The 21,417-nt window shown below is 42.7% G+C and overlaps 1 protein-coding gene across 16 annotated transcripts in view; it reads right to left on the bottom strand.

Annotated features, from left to right (window-relative positions):
* Positions 1-21,417, bottom strand: part of adgrl2a (adhesion G protein-coupled receptor L2a) — a 93,140-nt gene that overhangs the window by 12,561 nt on the left and 59,162 nt on the right. For 13 of the 16 annotated variants that reach the window (XM_054603385.1, XM_054603386.1, XM_054603389.1 and 10 more), the window contains exons 6-16: positions 11,506-11,802; positions 10,731-10,834; positions 9,968-10,153; positions 9,346-9,384; positions 7,191-7,374; positions 6,356-6,478; positions 5,740-5,945; positions 4,921-5,094; positions 3,879-4,088; positions 2,906-3,126; positions 2,242-2,308 (exon numbers count right to left, since the gene is read on the bottom strand). In XM_054603385.1, coding sequence (XP_054459360.1) covers positions 2,242-2,308; positions 2,906-3,126; positions 3,879-4,088; positions 4,921-5,094; positions 5,740-5,945; positions 6,356-6,478; positions 7,191-7,374; positions 9,346-9,384; positions 9,968-10,153; positions 10,731-10,834; positions 11,506-11,802 — 1,811 coding nt within the window. The remainder of the gene's footprint in view (positions 1-2,241; positions 2,309-2,905; positions 3,127-3,878; positions 4,089-4,920; positions 5,095-5,739; positions 5,946-6,355; positions 6,479-7,190; positions 7,375-9,345; positions 9,385-9,967; positions 10,154-10,730; positions 10,835-11,505; positions 11,803-21,417) is intronic. The other 3 variants (XM_054603387.1, XM_054603388.1, XM_054603392.1) reach the window with 1 other exon arrangement.

Genomic DNA, 21,417 nt, shown 5'->3' with positions numbered 1-21,417 from the left:
AGGAGAAAGCTTTTTTTTTTTTTTTTTTTTTTTTTTTTGTACCGAAATGGACTGTGTGTGTACACACTGAACTCTAAATGAACTGCTGGGGATAAAATATTAAAGGTGCAGATGGAGCTGTCCTGATGATAAGAACTGCTCCCGACGTGTCATGATCCGAGAGGCCTTGTGTTGAAGCCATCTCAAGCATACTAATGGCTCCCCCCCACCACTCATTACTTCCATGTTCCCCTTTCATGGAGCTAATACCCCCTGTGCCCAGAGACAGGGAAACCTCTGCCAAAGAACAAGAATCTAAATGCCTTTCACCAGCTTTTGTTTGCAGTCAGTATTCAGGGCCTGTTTCAGCCAGGAGCAAAATAAAAATAAAAAATACAAACAGGAAAGAAGAAGAAAAAGGGGAAAATAAACAAAAGGATGAGAAAAAAGCATGACCACCCTAGGTCAAAACCGATGTTATTTGGCACAAACGTGGCTCGGGTGGCGGGTGGGGATAGAGACATGAGCCAAAGCAGAACTGTTTTCTCTCCTTTTTCTTTTGCTCGTGTGCCTTTTCTCCTCCTCTCCCTCTCCCTCATTGACAAGGACAAAGCCAATTTGTAGAGAAACCAGGGTCACGAATGGTGTAGACAAACCTCGCTCCTGCATTCTCCCCTGAGATGCTCCTTTCCACAGTACTTTGTCTTTTTGAGTCAATTGTTGCACGGAATCAGAGGAGCAGTGTGCTGCGATGCCCGAGCCAGTGCTGCAAAACCTCATTCCTGTCACACATTAGCTCTGCTACAATACATTAGCTCCTCACAGGGTCATGATTCTATCTCTCCGGTCATCACCACCGGGATCCTGATCATCATTTCCACTGCAGATGCATTTTTCATGCAAATCATTATGGAGGCAACACACGATTGGAAAACAATGAGGGCCCAATTTAGGGGGAAGAAAACACATTCCTGCGTGGCTGACAGAGCATTTGTTGAGACGGGGAGAAAGGTATGTTTGTTCTAATACAATGTTAGCGTTCCCTCAATTATAAGCTCACACATTCAAAGCAGGGTGCAGAGAGAGAAAAAAAAATCAATGAAAACAAAATAGAAACAGACATTTCACAATTTAGTCAAAGACATTCCAATCCAACATCTTTGCACTTCCTTCTCCATTTTTTAAAATGCTACATGGAGTGGCAATGTCTCTTTTTGACAAAACTGTGAAATGCAGTCCAGTGAGCAGATTCGTCTTTCATCTATTCTGTTCCAACTAGACAAAGAGCTGTACTATGGCTTTACTTTGAAAGCTGCTAGCCGTCTGCCGATAGTGTGCAGAGACTTGCTGGAATTTGACATGGGTGCCCCCTCTCCCCGGTATATTTTCAGTGTCAGTTTGATGTTCAACAGAGGTCACTGCATCTGTAGATACAGTACCAACCATTATGCTGGATAATGAACACAGCGCTGAACAAATACCACCCGTCCGCCCTGCACAGCAGCAAGACAAGTTTGCAGAGCTTCCTCTTCCCTTCGTGTGCACGAGGGCAAAGCAATACGCGGCGCGGCGGGCTGAGAGGATATATCTGAGGAATACCACCTGCTATTTCCTTTTTTTGCACGGGTAGGGAAGACTCCCTGAGGTCTCATTCTTCTGAGCCTCTCTGATGGAGCGGGAGATAATAATGTCATGACCAGTAAATAATTGCATGTCTCAATGGGACATATGTCATTATGATATGCTATGTGTCCTTCACCCCTGACGGTCCTTGACCAAACAGAGAAGTGCCTTTGCTTTTCTTCTCCTCCCCAACAATGTCACCTGCTATTTACTGTAGGCAGAAATAAACACATGGAGGCTGTTGCAGAGGAGGGACAAAATGGAGCTACAGTATGGGCTGTAAAATGCACACCTTAAGGCCATGTTTTATCATATTTTGTTGTTCCTTCATATCATAAAAAGTCTAAATGGAGGGCCATGAGGTGATGCCCATAATGTGAGACTTCAAGGGAATTGTGAGGAAGCGAGGTTAAAGTGGACTAACAAATCCTGATCCTTGTCAGTTGGTAAGAGGCAGAGAGGATTGTCGGATGCCTCGAAATCTGTCAAAATTAAGCTGTCATCACTGCGGAGCAAAAATCCTGCTGACTTTTTCTTTCAGTTCAACCATCTCTCTCCTTCATCTCTCTCATCTCACCCTCTCAGCCCCTTCCTCACTCTGTCGAGTCGCAGTATTCAAAGAAAAATCAAACAGCTTACCATGATGATAAAGGTGACAGGTCCTATAAAACTCCATATGAAGTGATTGTCCACACTAAGCCAGCACCTGTAATGAATAACAAGCACACATTTAAACTTGGGGCAGCATACACTCGAAAAAACAACATCACCCTGTGGCCAAATATTAATGCAAAAAAAAAGTGTGTAATTTCTATTCAATATTTAGCTTGGAGCGCTTTAAAACACTGCTGTCACAATTAAAACAGTCGTTCAAAACACAGTCAAGACCCACAGTAGCCCCTCTTGATAGCTGGGTCTTAGCTGAGATGTGGCCATTAATCTACGTAAAAGCCTTTTTCGGCACAGTGCTCTTCTCTTTAAGAGGGCATTTACAAACAAGAGGTCACAGGAGGGTCTTTAAGCAGAAAAGCATTAATGTAGCCGCGGCCCCCCCTGAAACCACAGTGTTGAGTCTGTTAGCCACTTTCAAATGACATAAAAAATTGAACAGCTGCCCATCCCTGGCAAAGGAGCTCAAATGTTTCAGTATCTCCGGGGATGCGCATAAAGGCCCGGCAGAAATGATGAGGAGATTTCTTTTCAAAAGCTGCCACATACAGTCACAGCAGGTAAGCCCGCACAGTGTAGCATCCAGCGTGTCTGCTCTGCATTTCCAAGGATTTGTTCAGAAAGCTGCACTTACGCTTTCTTGGTCCCGTAGCTCCTGTAGTCGATAGCTGCGGAGACACCGACCACAATGGCGGGGAAGAGGTAACCGGACATGTAGTAGTACTTTCTCCGTGAGTATTCGCTCTCAAAGACCTCCACGAGCATGAGGTAAAGCTGGACCCCCTCGAGACACATCCAGGTGAAGGAGGCCAGGAAGAAGAAGTGGAGGATCCCCGCAATGATGGCGCATCCAATCTGAGTGATGACAGTAACTGATTTAAACCATCCGAGAATAAATATAGAAGTAAAAACAAGAATAATTGATAACTGTGCGATAACAGTTTCTATAAAACTGGAAGATTTTTTTTTTTTTAGATTAACTTGTAGTACAAAAATGATTTAAACATGACAAGAGGAATCTCCATAGCACTTTCTTTATTGAAAATTGTATTTCATATACCCTATCTTTTATTAAAACCCTCTGAAAAGACACCGCTGCTGCCTCAGCCATTCAGTGAAATTGATGAAAAAAGTAATGAATATTCATTCACCACATGGGCTCTGACTAGGCAGAGGTTTTAGCTTTCCATCAGTGCGGCAGAAATTTAAATACCATTTGTATTGTAAGGGTAGAGTTAGTAGATTTAATCATAAAGCTCAGCTATACGCAGGAAAACGTTTTTGTTCTTCTAGAGACAATGAATGTGAAAAAAAAAAAGATAGAGATGGTATGGATGCAGGGTCAGCCATGACACAGTAGCTTTAAGTGAAAGAGGAAAAAAGAGCTGTCAAGTGGAAGACATGGCCCCTTAGTAATCTATATTAATGGTGCCGTCCCACTCATGTCATGTCAGGGACAAGCAGAGAAGGTTAGAAATAAACAATGCTTAAAGTCTCATCCATTTCACTCTGAAAGGGTCTTTTGTTTTGTTTCGGGGGTGAACGGAGATAAAGTGAGAGAGAATAAATCAAACTCAAATCAATAGGGTGCAATTGTTCCAGCTTACCCTGGGTTCCGTCATATCGATACCAATTAGGAATATTAACTCTGCGATGAAGAGATTGATGCACAGGTTCTTGTGGATGGTGTTGCGATCACTCTGCAGGCCCCGGAAGAAGCAGAAGGTGAAGATGCTGATCATGAGGCAGACGAGGGACACCACGATCCCGACTCGAGTGATGACAGTCAGGAGCAGTTCATGCACTCTGTCGTTAACCTGGAAGAAATAAAAGATAAACAGCGAATTTAAAAATATGTTTGAGAGAAGAAAAAAAAAAGACACCACCATGTTCTTTTTTCAGCTCTGTGAGGAATGTGTGAAACATTTTATGTTTTAAATCTTGGGACCTAATTAGAATAACTAAACTCCTTCACATATTCCTTTAATGAGCGATTAACAACTACTTGGGAAAGTAACATAAAAAACGAATAAAACCTAATTCATGTCACTTTAAAATTATCATTTGTGCTTCGATAAGAAAATATATAAATCTTCTACCACCGAGACTGAAAAGGGAGCAAACGCCTCCTACTGTATGTGTACGAAACAGGTTCCAACCCCAAAAGGGACCAAAGATATATCTAAGGGGGCCAAAAAATAAATTATGTTTATTATTTTTTCTTCTTTGTACTGTATACTTTCACCAGTTCAGGGCTTTAAAAATAATTCTGAGAAGCAAAAATCCCTGATTGGCTGAACTGGTCACAGCTCATGTTTATATTGAGGCCATTATCTGAGATGGAGGCTCACAAGTGCACATTGTTACATTTTAGGGAATCGCAAGCAAAAAAATTGAGGTTTCGTATTTACTGAGGGTAAGAATGCAATGTGTGTTTTACAAAATGAAGCCTCTAATAAAGAAAGTCGTCTAAACCCTCTGAACCACGATGTGATTGCTGTGATCTTGTAAGATTGCTATTTAAACCAAGAAACAAGGATGTTAGAGGTTTTGGGTTTGCTTATGAAATAGGAAAAAGTCTACAAATACTACAGGTGAGTTTGAAAGAAAACTGGATGATGTAAAAAAAAAAAAATAGAGGTAACATACTGAGATTTCACGGTGCGCCATGAGGATGGCAAAGTTGGTGAGATGGCTGCAGGAGCATGTGGTGTGTGTTTTATTGGAGTCCAGGAGTTTGCAGCCTTGGGTGGACCAGTAGCCCATCATACTCCTCTCAGAGTAATTCCAGAAGGAGCAATTGGCGTTGAAGTAGTGCTCCATCTGCAGATAACAAGAGATATGGTTAAGTGTCCAAATAATTGACTGCCTGAAATTGAAGTACATGTAGAACACAAGGCCATTTACCCCCTACTCATAGAAAGCCTTTTTCCGCACTGATATGGATGAGGGTTTTTCACTTTACAGCTGTTATGAAGCAATTCATATGTTGTATATCATTTGGCACATGCTTGCCAAGTCAACCGAAGCATAGTTGAGGCCTTAATAACAGAGAGGCATAATTGTTTGACGGCATGTCTTCGGAATTGCACAGTTTCTCTGATAAAGAATGGAGTCACGCATTGGCCCTCTGGGAACCTCTAGTGACAACTTTAAAAGACGAAAGATAATTGGTGCTCCAGTAATTTCATCCTAGATTGTACGGCTAATCTAGGAGTTAATTTACCCCACTATAAAAGAAAATGGGTATCATTTATATCCCAATGTTGATTAAAGAATTAGTTTTCATTAAGAATTCACTTAGGTTCTAAAGACTCCTTTAATTTGATGTTCAATGACTTAAATAAACTGCCGACTGACCTAGCCAGACATTTACAATTCAAATTGTACATCTCTGTCTACTCTGGATGTTCCCTCCTGGTGTTTTTTTAATATGACCTCTCCATTCACTCTAGCAGGGAGACTCACATCGATGTGCTCCAGGGTAAAAATCACTGGGTCATTGATGAATACACGGCTGGACTCCTTGTTGAGCGAGGCGGCGATGATGTCAGAGTTGACGGCCACGGACACGTTGCGGCCGTAAGCCTCGTTTGCCATCTTGATGGTGGCGTTTTCTGCGCTGAGGAACTGGCCCAGATTTTTGTAGAGCACAAAGACCAGCTTGGCGACTCCTGTAGAAAGTGAAAGACGAAGACCATAATAAAAAAAAAAAAAATCAAGCTTCCAGAACAATTAAAACAATGCATGAAGATAAAAACTGTGGTGACAAAAAAAGTGGACTAAATATATTTTAAACACTCAAACAATTTATTCCAATGTAATTCCATTAAAAAAGTTCAACAAAGGAACTGCAAGAATGAGTGAAAGATGAGTGAGAGATAAAGACTTGACTTTGAAAGACTGCTTTCAAAATCCTTTCATTTTTCAGCCAGATTCACACAGCTTGGAGTTTTTGAGATAAACAGAAACAAGAATAGGAGTAAAAGTCAAACGCACACATTGAATAAGCACTTCATTTTCTTTTAGAGAAGGCAGAACTGCGTGGCCAATTTTTTCTTTTGGTATGTTTAAGAGAGCTTACCATTCCGACTGTGGAGCTTGACAGTGTTGGCAGACAGCTGGATTGAGATACCGCTTTTGCTGGATTGTGGGAATTTAAAATCCTGGACCTGGCCATCGGTGCTGAGTACATACACATCCAGAACTGCCAGGTGCAGAAAGAAAGAGGATGGGTTGATGGTTAAATGATGAGAAAATTAGATATTGGTTATTACAGACTGTTTGACTTAGACACAAGGGCATACAAACGAAACAGTGGAGAGCATTGAAAGCTTTCTTCCTGATATTTCTATATAAATCTTAGCACGGACCGAAGGACATTTCAATGTCTCAAATACTACATCTACACAGAGAAAAACGTCAGTCACAGAGTGACCATTTCATCCTTGAGAGACTCTTACTAGTGTAAATAAAACAGAACTGTAAGAAACAACTAAGGAGAAGCCTTCCTTATATGGTCTAACAGCAGAAGAAAATGAGAGACGGAGGCTGTGGATAAACAATGTGCTTTTCATGACTCCACAGCAGGCTAATGTTCACATTAATGTATAGAGTTACAAGGTCTAGACGCATACATTTATAAACTAAGCGTGCGCAATCAGAGAATCCAGTCTATTTAATTGTCTGATATTCATCACTTTGTCAGTAAGCGACTCGTTAAACCTAATATGCGTTGTTTTTCTTTTCCCCCGAGGTTTAAACGCTTATTATGAAAACAAAGTCCCTTTTTATGTGGCGGCCTTGTTTTCCTATCACAAGAGTTACCCTCTCAATGAATTGAAAGTAATCGAATTAAATGAGCTCGCATCCATCAAGAACCCATGTCATTTGCTTACCACAAACTCTTGTTTACTTACTTATATTGTCGGCAGGAACTTTGACGATTGCCGGTTCCATGAGGTTGTCGGCAAGGACAAAGGCACCTTCCTCCAGAGTGTCTAATAACATGGTGGCCGCGTGCGTTTGCTCCGTGCTGTTCATGTCTTGCCACGACTTCAAGGCCTCTGGTCGCAGAAGGTTATCTACCGTGTCCACAATGGCCTGTGTCAAAGCAGACAAACAAATACACAGACAAACACAAACAAAGCTGTTTGGGTTAAAAAAGAAAACTAAATGTTTGCAAGCATAAGCAGAGACATGCAGACACTGAAATGGATTAAAGGTTGTGCTGTGGCATCACATCTGTGAGCATTCAAATTAAAGTGATGAAAAAAAAGAAGAATCTAAAGGGACATTTAGTCTTTGGTTGTATATATGATAAGCTTAATTATAGGCTTTTACAGAATAAGAAAGCAATTGTATTGATTCAGTTTGTTTTTTTCAAGGACGCTGCATCAGGGCAGACACTGCATTAGGTCTGTCTAATAGCAGGATGTTAAGAAATGGCCAGATTAAAGTCAAACTGCAAAACAATGTCCTCAATTAGAATTCTCTATTTGCAACGCAAACTTAACTTTTGACCTGCAGTCAACGTGTCCTCAAGTTCAAATACATAACTGTGCAAAAAGTCATTAAGTCACTCTGCAAAAATCCCTTAAAAAAGGAAAAGGAAATATGTACAAAATGAAGCAAAACAATTACATGTCAAATAGTTGAATTGAATTGTATCCTTCGCGCAAACATTTTTCCAGCCACATGAACAGCTCAGGACAGACGGAGGAGAAATTGGACGTTGGCTCCAGACGACGCAGAGTTGTCTTCAGGAAATAATCAGATCAATGTGTCTAATCTGGTAATCAATGCCGGCGACGGCTGGTGGAAAGGTTGGGGGGCAGCTATAGTGATGTTGCGTCAAGTATGGCAGATGTCAGATACTGCTGACTCAACAATCCCTATCCCAAATCCTCTCATGCTGTCATTAGTCAAATAAATGCTGACATTAACATAGACACAACCTCTCTGACACTGTGTCTCCTATGGCAACAGATTTACTTTGACATTATGACGTGACATTAAAAACCAAATGGTGATGAGATGATTTTGGGGAGGTGGTGAAAGCACAAATGTGTATATCTTCCCTTTTCCTCCTTTCTTTTATGAGCGTACGGCTGTTGACTGGCTAATTAGCTCGATCCATTTTAATACCCTCCCGAAGGAGAGATTTGGATGGAGGGGGGTGACTTTGTTGGCAGGTGGAGGACACTGATCCCCCTAATGGTTGAGGGATATATATATGACCAAAATACTTTTGATGTATGAACCCAACCAGCTTTCAAGGAAAGAAAGAAAAAAAATAGTTTGACTTGACTAACCCTATTAACCAGGTAGAGCTGAAAAATTGCACCTTTAATTTATGGAACAAATGACTTCTGTGGCCTCAAACGGATGTCCTTGTTAAACAAGAGCCACAATTGTCACGGTGAAAGGCCAGGTGATCGTCCTTGAAAATTAAGAAAACGATTTGAATAAAATCATTCTCCGTGAACCTTGGAAGTAGGTAAAGTTGTGCCAGAAGCCCTTGCTCTGCTTCTACAATAATTCACAAGTGAACTGTGCTTGGTGCAATATTCTGGAGGGTTTTTATACTGAATGGAGCTCGCGTATAAAAGCAAAACATATAACAATGCAGGAAATCCTTCAGCAAATGAATGATGAGAGGGACGTGGGAACAGGTTGTTTGTTCGAGTCGTGGTGTTATGCATCCAGACGTGCAAATCTTGAGTAAACACTTAGAGAACATACAATAGGGAGAAACAGAATGAAAAACAAAATACACCTACACCTCTGTCAACGCATAGAGGGGGTGGGAAATAAACACAGAGACGCATCCATGTAAGGGAGCCACCTCGGTAATTGGACGTGACTTCTCTTTGACTTTATAAAAGCACTTTGTGTACGATTGTGTCAGTGTGTAAGGCATTTACTAAAAAAAGCAGGAAGCACAGGGAGGAGGGAGTACATGACAGTGCAGAGGGTACATGCTGCTGAACGTGGACTGGGGCATATACAGTAGCACAGGAATGGAGGAGGGGACGGCAGCAAGCAGAACGGGCAGAGGCATTGCTCCTGTACCTTCATGTACGCCCTGCATGTCCTTTCTCGTTTTTGAAGCTTTTTTTTTTTTTAATTAGAAAAGAAAAAGAACAGATAAAAAATAGAGACACATCATTTGCACAAGTTCATGAGCTTTGAGTAAAAGGCTTCGTGGAAACAAGGCCCTGACTGAGAAATACAAAGTTACTGCTGAATGACTTATCGAGTCGCTCCTCATCTCATGTACCTCTGACCTGGAGGTTGAAGTGTAAAAGTGCTTAAGCTCACCTTTTTGACATGCTGTATTTTCCCCTCAGATACTCCTTATCATAATACTACAAATGTACCATTAATACAGATCTCTGAAACATGCCAATCTGACATAACATAATGCTTTTTTTTCTTTTCTTTTTTTTTTTATCTTGTCTGTCTGTCAGCTTTCCTGAACTTGAAAAGAAAAAGGAATGAAAGGCAGGCTACATTTTAAAAAATAAAAACAGCAATATCTACTACCTATCATACTACTGCATTATTTTGGACCACACTGTAATCCATTCTGCATTTGTCATTATTAACTTGTGAGTGCAGAGTGAGAATTGGTGAGAGAATGATTTCAGTATTTCTGTAACATATAGTGTCTTAAGTGTTACAGGATTTCTACCTTGTTGAAGCTCCGCCCTGCTGAATCCTTCTCGCTGGGCCTGAGCTCCTGCAGCTGAGCATCCAGGATGTCCACCAGCTGCTCCATCAGGCGCACCGAGGAGCTGACGTCACCGGCAAAGATGGGGCCTTTGGTGTGCTTGGCTAGCTCGTTGGCCAAGTTAGCTGCATTTTCACCGCTGCGGATCTTCGGGGAGGGGGGAGAGTGAATAATGTTCACAAGAATGCAGACTTGGAGGGTTTCTTTATAGCTCCGTTTCTCACATCAAATCACACTTGAGTGAGTTCTTGAAATGGCAGTTATGAAAAGGGGGTTTAATGTTTTTATTCACGTAGGAGAAGTTGCCATGATGGCAGTTTTTTTTATTGTGTGCCAAGTTTAAAAAGAAAGTGCACACAGAGCTGCCTGCTATTACTAATTTATCCCCCTTTCATGTCATATTTGTGCTTTACTTCTGCTCATTTTGGCATAATTTTACTTTAACAATCATTTTGCAATTTTTTTGGCTGATACACCTGCAATTTTAACACACGCTTCACATGTGCAAATTTTTTGTTGCTTTCTTAAAAACCCACATATCAAATAACTAATTTCCAGACCTGTTTTATAGCTGATAAATGCAACTTTCTAGCACATATCACAGATCTTTCCAGCCATCTTAGTAACAAGGATGTATTTCCATTATTTTGTTTATCCCCCTCTGTTTATTTTAAGAACCACATTCCCCTTACAAGAAAAACAATGAGGCAGAGCGCATACAAACCTTTTGTGCTACTTGGTTGACCCAGTGGGAGGTACAGTTGCTGAGATCAGGGCCTTTTGGGTGCCAGGCCCCAGTGGAAAGGACACATGAATAAGAGGCTGTGCCTGACAGGGAAAACAAGAAGAGAATAGTCAACTTTAATCAAGTCAAATCAAATCAAATTATAAAATGAAGCCAGAGAATGTTGGCTTCTGTGTACACACAGAAATATCAGCCCTGAAGGATATTTTTCTAAAGCTAATACTGTCTGAATGCCGTCAAAGGGCAAATTCAATTGAAATCATTGAATACAGTAAACTCCAAACATGTAAAGTCATCAGTTTTGTTCCTGCACAATTATTTCGGAGAATATTTTTCAACAGCCCTCCCCTGTTTTTGCAACAATCCTTTCCCCCGTTCTAATTATCCCTGTGCCTGATGAACTCTGAGCTCTAACGCGATTTCACACACAATCAAATGAGGGATTCGCGTCTCCAAGCGAGCTGGAGGAGAAGCAGCTGAGCCTGCTCCTCTGCAAAGCAGCCGTTACAGATCGCTAAAGCATGTTTTCGACCTAGAACGGCACAGCTAAAAACCTAACACCGTTACAAACAGTCTTACACCGATTCCCCAAACACCTACTTCAACTGATGCTCTTTACAGATTAAAAAGTTGTATGCAAGATTATCAGACACATCTCACAAACTCTTAACAAGGGACGCTCTCTTGGGACGCCTCGGGTCATATTGAAAGCAGAAAAGCACACGGCCCAGCGGTGAGAGGGAGCCATGTTTACCTCGTGTTCCCTTGGGGCAAGGTCGCTCCACGAGCATGCCCCTCTGGGTCTGAGGCCACACTATGTCTCTTTTCTCGGTGGCCTCGCAGAAGCGCTCGGGTAGAGGGAAGGACTCGAGGGGCGGAGGGGAAGTAGTCTGAGGAATCACGGGAGGCAGCTTGGGCGCTCCCCTGCTGCCCTCCTTGAGCCCTGTTGTGGTGGTAGTGTTGGCCACACCCCAGTGCGCTGTGGTTGTTGTGGTGGTGGTTGTAGTTTTCGGAGGCTGAGGCGACGTGGTGACTTCTGACAGTGGTGGAGCTGTGAAGAGACAAGAGGGTGCAGAGGCATCATAGTCCGTGCAGTCAAGTGAGAAAAAAAACGTTATCGGCTCCATGATTTATGGAATTTGATTCTCTCAAGGACACATTTATATTTATTACCAGTCTTTATGGAAACATGATGCAGTTTGACCTGTGGTTGCTGTGGGAGGTCAGCTAATTAGTTAGGCAGCCCTGGGGTGCATTATGTGGACTATATAAAGTATTTTGCTTTGGCAGGTATTCAGACCTTGACCTTCTAGTGGGCAGATGCCCTCATGTACCACTAAACCATAATATTCTCCCCTGTAACTAACATTCATATCTTTTTTTTTCCTTCAACTTGTTCAACAATGTCATGCTTATAAATCCAAGTATCCTGTTGTGTAAATTGCTGCTAAGTGCTTTGTGCAACAAGCGTATTTGCATTCCCGGTGACTATGGCTTATCCAAGGCACTCAGTCTGCAGCGAACAAGACAATAATTACAGTAACATCCTCCTGCCTGGCAATCATTCTTGCCTGGGAGATTTTGTGGCATGGCTGATTAAATTTCACTAACACAGAACCTGTATATGTAGCCACGGTGCCTGAACATTCATTTTACAGTTCTTTCTTGCTACAACTCATACTCTGATAAAGCAGGTGTGCAGTAACTCATACAATGCCCCGGGCAAAAACAATATGTTTCAGTCCTGGGAATGAGAAAATAGTGCACTCCTTATATTTAACATGAGCCACTGAGGAAAAACTACGAAGACATTTTTCATGTGATATGCCAGAGAAGTGTAGGTAGCACTGCAATTACATTTCATAAAAGTTGAACACAAGAGAATGTCATAGATGAAATGTTGACAAACACTAACTATTTGACATAAATCTGCTCCACATCTACAAGTACAAAACCAACAAAAGATGACCCCCCTCTGTTGGTTGAATTCAAAAGGATGAGCTATATCAATCGAAAGAGCTCCGATTGGAATGCAACGTGCACACTGAATCTAATCGCATTTGAGTTCTTTGATTTCCTCCATTAGGCTGCCTGTAGAGCATGCAGAGAATGTGAAGAGGTGCGGTTACACTGCTTGAGCTGAGCACAGTCGTCCTCAGCGGAACAACCGACATTGGAGAGACAGAGCGGAAGAGAGAGCGAAAAAAAGAGAGCAGGGAGTCTCGGGCTGGACAAGGGGGAATGGAGGTGTAGAGAGAGAGAGAGAGTTAGTGAGGGAGGGAGGGATGATGGAGGCGCACATAGAAGACGATGACAGGAAGATTCAGGAACAATGAGGCTGAGCTGGAGACAGTTTCTGTCTTCCAGTGGATTGGAGGAGAGGCAGCCAGACCCCAGGCAGCAACACCTCCATATCTATTGCCTCCATTGGATAATGGGTCTTGCTGATATCTCTCACACACACACACAGCATACACACCACCACTACTATCACCATAGGCCCCACGGTGTGGATGAGAGGCTTCGGCACAGTCGAGCTGAAGGGAAATCACCTTTGAGGTTGGCTGCTACCTGTGGCGAATTAGGCTGTATTGACCAGACGAGATGACTCTGTGCTCCCTCCTGTTGGGGGCTTTAGAACTACACACACACACACACACACACACACACACACACACACACACAGACACAGACACAGACACACACACACACAGACAGACAGACAGAGTGGTGATATGAAGGCGTACACAGCTGACTGGCTGTTTTGACACTGAGATGAAGGCAGATTTGGCTGGCTGGCTTCACCTCAGCCTCCTTTGCTCTTGTCCCTCCTCCCCTACCTTTATCCTTTTACTCAACACAGTGAAATTCTGGGCTGCACGGCCTGTCACAGCAGTTGAGAGACAACCTGTGCTTAGTGTCCTTTCAGCACTAGCGTTTAGCTGGCTGGGAGAAATGCCTGTCTCTATTCTGCACCAATACCGTTTTATTGCTATACCCCTTTTCATGACTCACTGAGAGGACTCAGAGGTGAAAGCAATAGGGACAAAAGAAAAAAAAAATGCTTTTATATTACAGCATGTAATGTTGAAGCCCAGTGTAAAGAAAATGAATGTTTCGACATATTGTGTAAATAACTACCGTTGTTTCTCTTTAAACATCTGGGTCTGGGTTGCTTGGCAAACTTCCAGAAGATTCCCAAGAATCTGTGGGGCCCTTTATAGGTTTCTCTTTTCCTAAGTATGAAAGATGATAAGATAAGATCCCAGTCTCTGTGAATGGGGAGTTTGGAATGACGACAGAAATAAAATGAAAATGAATCGCTTCTCGACAGCATGATTTAAGATAAAAGGCCCGCGACTCCGGACGATAAATCAAAGAGGCATCTGCTGTAATCCAAGCACATTCCTTTACATACTGTATCTTGTCCACACCCCTCACTCAAGAGGGCCGCTTGTCATGGCTCGCTGGGATGTAGAGCTCCATGCTCTAGTTACGACATACAACAACATGTCCTACAATTAGACGTCTTTGAAGTTTTTATTTGTTTTTTCTGCTGCCATCAGCGCGGATGATTAATGTTGGTTAATACGAGGATAGAACTAATGCGTTTGGCTCTCCTAAAGCCTTCCATTGGAGAGGGATTGCCCCGTAGCAAACCGGACGGGTTTTGCTTCGGGAAAGTGGTGTGGGGTGGATTTACCGAGCCAGTGTCTGTGCTGCATGAGGCAGAACAAAGCTGTGTTGGTCACTGCTAAAAAATATTTTTCTCAGTGAGCACAACATAAAGCTTTATGTTAAAGAGCTTCATTAACAAGAACTATTGTGTAAGGGACATAAGTTAAAAAGGGTTCAAATAATCCATGTCTATGATGCAAACTAATCCTCTTTCCTGTGTGAAAAAGAGGCTAATGTTAATGTAGGCTACACTTCCCAGGGATATTCGTGCATAAACAATGCAGCCCTCTCTGACCACTGCTGTTCCTGTGTACATAGCGTGTCAGCCCGTAATCCTGCCAGCAACACAATAATCTTATTACCTTTATGCCATAGCTTGGTTTAATTTGATCCGATGCGAGCAGGGAGGAATTAACCCAAAGGTATTAAAAAGGACACTCCTCTCAGGCAGTCACTTCTTCACAGAGATGTCTAAGTGGATAAGTTTATAAGCAGCCACTGTGAGGGATGGGTATCGATCTGTTGGTAGTGCTGCAGCAGCCTTTTCCATACCTTTTGTGATTCATAGCATGGACCAAATATTTCTGTTTTCCACCGTGGCAACACACGCCTCCTACCGCTGAATGCCTTCCCCCGTGCAATATTCATTTGATTACGACAAAAGAAAGCAAATCCCATGTTTGGGCTATATAGCAAAAAACCAGGACAGGATCCTTGATTATTATGTCTCCGCTGCACTCAGCCCAGGGGGAACCTTCAATTAGCTGTCACAGAGTGTGAACGCATAGAGTGATATTCTCCAAAGTACAGCCAATAGTCGGGACAGACTTATTCATAACCTCTTTGTGTGATGCGACGCCCACACTTTGTTGCACTTGAATGTGTTTCAGTGGTTGTGTTATTACCGCTGGGGTTATAGGTTCTGAGATTGATGACAGACAATGAGACAGGAATCCAGGGGAGGAAAAGGCGAGAGGAGCACGGCTTGCAGTGTGTTGTCAGAGCATATGCACACGCGCACACACACACACACACACACACACACACACACACACACACACACACACACACACACACACACACACACACACACACACACACACACACACACACACACACACACACACACACACACACACACACACACACACACACACACACACACGACTTTACCAGGACTCAGTAGTCATGTCGGGGTGACAAATGAAAACCGACGGCGTGTGTGTCTTTTATATTATGCTTAATGGCTTCACTTTCAGTAGGCACCGTATGGTTGTTCATCAGGGTAATGTTTCATACACATTACCAGGTGCTGTTTATCTTGTGAGGGAGGGGGGGGGAAGAGGAAGGGAACAACACATTTTGCATTTGTTTCAGCTAATTTGCCACGTAAAAGAAGTTAAAAGAATTAATAGATCTCACCTGTCCCCTGCTCCTGTCATGGAATAATCTCTTAATGATGGGAAGCGAGGCTGCTTTAGGAGATTTACCTCTCTGTTCCCATTTTGTAGGAGCCTAACTCCTTCCTATGGTTAAAAAAAATAATGTCTTTTGTAAACTGTGAAAAGTTGCTTCTGGGTGGCTATCACCTCCTAATGGAAGAGGTATAGCGAAAGTTAACAAGCCAGTTGAAACTAAAACAATGAAAAGTCTGTTTTGGCCATCAGAAGGGGGGCGGCACGCTCAGGGGACCAAGAGAATCTAGTGGATGGAAAATAAATGAATAACTCATCAGCTTTCAAGTCATTCAGCACCGAGCACAGGTTAATAAGTGTAAGTGTAATGAGGTGTTGAACCGCGAAAAAACGAAGAGTAAATTATTTCCTCTGCTAATGCTGTCGCTGAAATATCTCAATTTCAGACATGCATTTCACTCAGCCCTGTCTGGATGCAGCCAGAGAGTTCATATGGAAATAGAGCTATTCTTAAGTATGAAATAGTGTGATGATTTATAATACTTTTGCGAAGCATTTTGATATCTACCAATAATAACAATAATACACAAAGGAAATTGGATTACACGTCTTTCGGTCGGCGCTGCATTTGTAGCTGTGCAGTGGAACACGGTGTATGATTGCTTGTGTGCCAGCAGTAAATATGAAGAAAGCTGAGTGAAAATTCATATAATTTCCCATGAGTCATGTCCATGAGAGGGTGTGTACAGTATAAGCCCATGTCTTAGGGAACAAAACCTAATAGCTGGCTTATGTTATTTACTGCTGTCGCCAATATTTCTCTTTCCCTCAATACAAACACATTGATTCATATGGACAAAAGGTAGGCAGGCATGCAGAGTGCACTCCCACACTGGCTCGCACGCTTGCACAGACAAGCTTATAAACACATGTACACATTCATATACACCCTCACACACACAGAATGACACCAAAGTATAGAGAACAGACACAGCAGCTGCCAGACTACAGCCTGCTTTTTTTCCCCCTCCTTGCAGCTTTCTCTGTACTGTACGTGCCTCAAATTTCAAGCATTAACTCTAAGTGTGCCGAGCGGACGGATATTTAATTCCTTGCGCACAGGAGGATGTGTCTATTTCAGAGGTGCTCGTATACACACGCATACGGATAAAGCACGCGAGCACACACACACACACGTCAACACAGCTGTGTAACACAAAAAAGCATGCACAGCCACATAAACACAGATTAGAGAAACACACAGACACAACAATCAGGTCTGTGTGAAATAAATCTCCTCAAAGGCGTGTGTCAGGGAGTGATGGGGGACCATTGTGATGTCTAAGTAATAATTCTTTTAATACGCCTTGTTTCACAGTCAGACTGTAATCAAACAAGAGACTGTGGATCCCCTTGGCTATTGGAGCTCAGTGCACCCATAATCACAACCCCTCCTCTCTCTTTTATGTAAAACAACTCTTTGTGACATTCTAAATCATAACCCCGGGTTTGCTGTTGCCCACATACTTGTATGCTGTCAGCGCTACGTTGTACAGTAGTTGTACAGCAGTTGTACATCAGCGGGTAGGACTTTCCAGGAGAAGTGGTGACTAGCAGCTTGGGAATATGAGAAAACATTTTCTCGAGGTGTGCTATTGGATAACGGGTGAAATGTTCCTCCTGGTTGGGCAACAACTGGCCTTCGTGTCTTACGAGGAGCGGCAGAGATCGTGTTCAGATTTCAGAAGAAACAGGTGACCTCCTGACCTCATGTGCTGAATGGCCACCAGACACCGCGCTGGTTAGGTAATATCCCACGATGTAATATCAGATATGTTGCGAACAGGACTGTAAATCCCCGCCGTGGGACTTCCCCCTCCTTTTTTTATCACCCCAGTTAAATTCACCCTTATATCGTAACCAAGAAGGAGACCAGTGGGTCACGAAGTGGACCGAATAAGGTCACAGTGTATCATAAAATGGTGGTTAAAAAGCTACATGGGAGGAATAAAGAAGGGAAGCTTGCATATAGGGAGATCCTGTAGTCTTTAAACAGAGAAACACTCCCCAATAGGGCCCCTTCCAACCCAGAAATTCCATATTATCAGTAAGATGGACACATTTCTGGGATTTAGCGACACCTTTAAGTACTAGAGACAAGATAAGGGACATGCCGAGTTAACCCGACATGGCTACCAACCCACAGGTTTAAGGCTATAGGTCACCTCTGGGGATTTTGCGAGGCTGTTTTCTGCAGATTGTTGTGTACAGCGAGGTGTTTGATTTGGTCTGGTCTTGGCTGGCCAGGCTTGTGTAGTCAGTCAACATCAGTGTGATCCTGACAACAGCCAACAGGAGTTTAGTTCAACAGGAGAGGATGTGAGAAGGAACCAGAGAGAAGTCGCTTGTAACAACGGCTTACACTTAAATAGGTAGTTAACCTGTGCAATCCGCACTTAGGCAGAATAAGCTACATGCTAAATTGTTCAATGGAATAATGTCTCTTAAATCTAAACACTGTTATAAAGTGTTCCCCCACTGGGAAAATATTTCTGAAAGTCATCACTGGGGAGAGTGTGATCCCTGATCTTCCCTGATCTTCATGTACGTGAAGGCCATCTTTGTCCTGTTGCCGTGTGTGTACGGTTTCCCAGAAGGCACAGCAAAGGATTTACTCAAATCCTGTCATTTAGCGTGCAAGGCTCTCGTCGGGCATGATTTGAACAGTCTTTAGCCTGACTTCTGGAGGGAAGCCAAACAGACGCATATATGTGCAGACACGCACGCACACAAATGCAAATATCCAGATTTAAGGCACGGTTCATGGATGATCGTGGAGGAGGACTACGGGGAAGAAACAGTGGGAGACGAGAGGCAGAAGAAAAATCAGAGACAGACTGAAACAGCAAGACTGAACGCAACAGAGAGATAATGAAAGAGAGAGACAATAAGATGGAAGCAGATGGGGGGGGGAGAACCACAAGAATATGACAGGAGGACAGAAAAACAAAAACAAAAAGCGTGATTTTCCACATCAATACAGTCTCCTTTCACACCGCTGCGTCCACTTGGGCAGCTGACAGGGGGTCGGCGAGAGGGAATGTGGGGGGGGGTTATTGTTAAGGCAAACAAACAAATTGGCCGTTTTTAACACATCCTGATCCTTCCTCCTGCACCGCTGCTGAGCACGTAGGAGGGGAAAAAAGTCTCTGCCATTTTACCCGAGCACCTCGGATGGCTGTGAAAGCTTGATGTTGACGTTAAAAGTATCCACGTCTTTTCCTCCTCTCTCCGTTTTCCCTGCTTTCTCTCGGAAAAAAATGTTGCGGCGCACAAGTTGACCTCTGTGTAAGCACAGCACAAGACAGGAATGAATCATAGTGGTGCTTATTAGTGAGATGTATATTCATCAGACTATAAGAGGTAGGCTCTCTGGGGTGACTGCTAATGCATGTGACTTACAAGCATCTGTAACAGCTGAGCATTTTCTGCATTGCAAAGCACTTCCATAACACACAAACTACAGGGCATTGTTTTGACCACATGCAGAGCTGTGTAAGCTAATTGGCAAGTCGCGTCCGTGGTCCCTACCTTACAATTTCAAACAAATTGGGTCATTCCCTTCCTTACGACCCCCACTCGTAAATGTATAATTTGAGGGTGCAGCAAAGACTGAAATTGTATGCAAATGTATTGACGTTTCAACAATTAAAGAGGAGGTCTTGATTTGTGTGGGTGTTAACTGCAGCGCCGGGGGCTTTTATACAGAAGTTATTCAGAATCTAATTTTACGACGGGGGATAAATAAAAGGTTTCCGAGGCTCACCTGTGTCCCATTGAGGCGGTGAATAGAGTCTGTTTGTGCATACTTCTGCTAAGAAATGTATTTGGATATGCTTACTCAGTGGTTTGAGGCCGAATATCAGAGCTCGGCATGAATAAACGGTCCATAGAAACGGCTGCATAATGAGTTTTCTCTGGGAATACCTAATTTAAATCAATTTAATCATCTCACTTACAAGATGCGACAAAGGAATATATATTTTTACGAGTTTTTTAGATCTAAGAAGGAAAACAGGCATGGAGCCATTGTTAAATGAGTGGATTATGGGGCTGCTGGTCAAAGCCAAGAGTGGGACTTACTGACCCATTTAATGTCCACTTCAAGTGGAGCCGCATGTTGGATGTGACTCCATTCACTCCCCCATAATCCTACAAGAGATGATCTTGCCTCGATTGGATTTGACAAGAACTCAACTGTCTGTCACACAGGGTCCCAACATCACTTTGATGTGATTGCATTCCATGACGGAGCGAATCATGTAACCGAGTTGTTTGTGCACTTCAGAAAAACTTGGGGAAAAAGGGAGAAGGATGTGCGGTCGACACTTTGCATGCTTTGAAATTGTCTTGAAGAAGAAAAATCTGTGGTTGAATTAAAAGATAGTTGGGTTGTTGTTTTTTTTTTTGAAGAAAAAAAAGCTAAATTACAATTTAACAACTAGCACAGCTCTAGCGTCTACATTATTAATAAGCTGTGTTCTGTTGTACAAACACGTTGCTAAGCTTCACATGTGCTTGCGATTATTTGGGCAAATCTGAAATGTTCTTTTCATTTTATTTTGCCTAGTGCCGCTCAAAACACGTACCTTCAACTTTTTACACTCGAAAAGCATTCTGATGGGTTGTTTCGTTGCCCAGTGAAGCAGGCACTGAAACGAGCATCAAGATATAACAGAGAAGGCATCTAGTGACAGCCAGGAAAAAGCGCCATCATTTATGTGTCGACATCGGCCATGTGGGAGGACAAGTTTATTGACATCTTGATGATCATCCTGGACCATTCTCCCTCGCATTCATCGACTGCAACTCAACATACATTAGTCAGCAGCAGAGCCGGCCTCATGTCTCATTTGTCAAAAAAAACATGGAACATGGACCTTGTTGACGTTAAAAATAAAGATGTGTGAATACAGAAGCCCTGAGGAGCAAATGCAGTACGTCAGGCAGTGTATGTTTCTAAACATAATCTAAAGGAAGGGGAATAGGTTCCTTTGGGTGCTTGGGGGGGGGGGGGTCTGACTGTGTGAATTAACACTTAAAAACACTTTCTTAAGGTGTGCTTTCTCTCTCACACACGTACACACACACCAAATTACAGTAATGATGTCTTATTTTAGGGCGGATCCTGTTCAAGCCTAATTTCTGTATCAGTAATCAGTGTCCATTCAGCAAATGAATAAATCAATTGAGCATGCAGCCTGTCTATACACAGATAATTCTAAGAATCCGTGGAAGCTACGCTGAAAATAAATGCTGTTGTGGAGGCTGTTGCTTGACTGCTTAACAATCAGTTTACCGTGTATAAACACACGATTACATGTGAAGACATGCTCCAATTTTAGATATTTATTAGATGTCACAAAAGGTGATATCATGACCATTTATAAAGCAGCTGTCTGCAAGTGCAGGGAACTGCTTAGAATCAGCTCATTTGTATTCTCCCTCGGTGACATTATGTTTTGTGCATGAATAAAAAAAGGAAACACCTTGGCTGTAGCGTGTTCCTCAAC

This window comes from Anoplopoma fimbria, chromosome 8, assembly GCF_027596085.1.
Source record: "Anoplopoma fimbria isolate UVic2021 breed Golden Eagle Sablefish chromosome 8, Afim_UVic_2022, whole genome shotgun sequence".
Taxonomy (NCBI): Eukaryota; Metazoa; Chordata; class Actinopteri; order Perciformes; family Anoplopomatidae; genus Anoplopoma; species Anoplopoma fimbria.
Note: the sequence above shows the minus strand (reverse complement) of the source record. Positions and strands in the feature narration are given on the sequence as shown.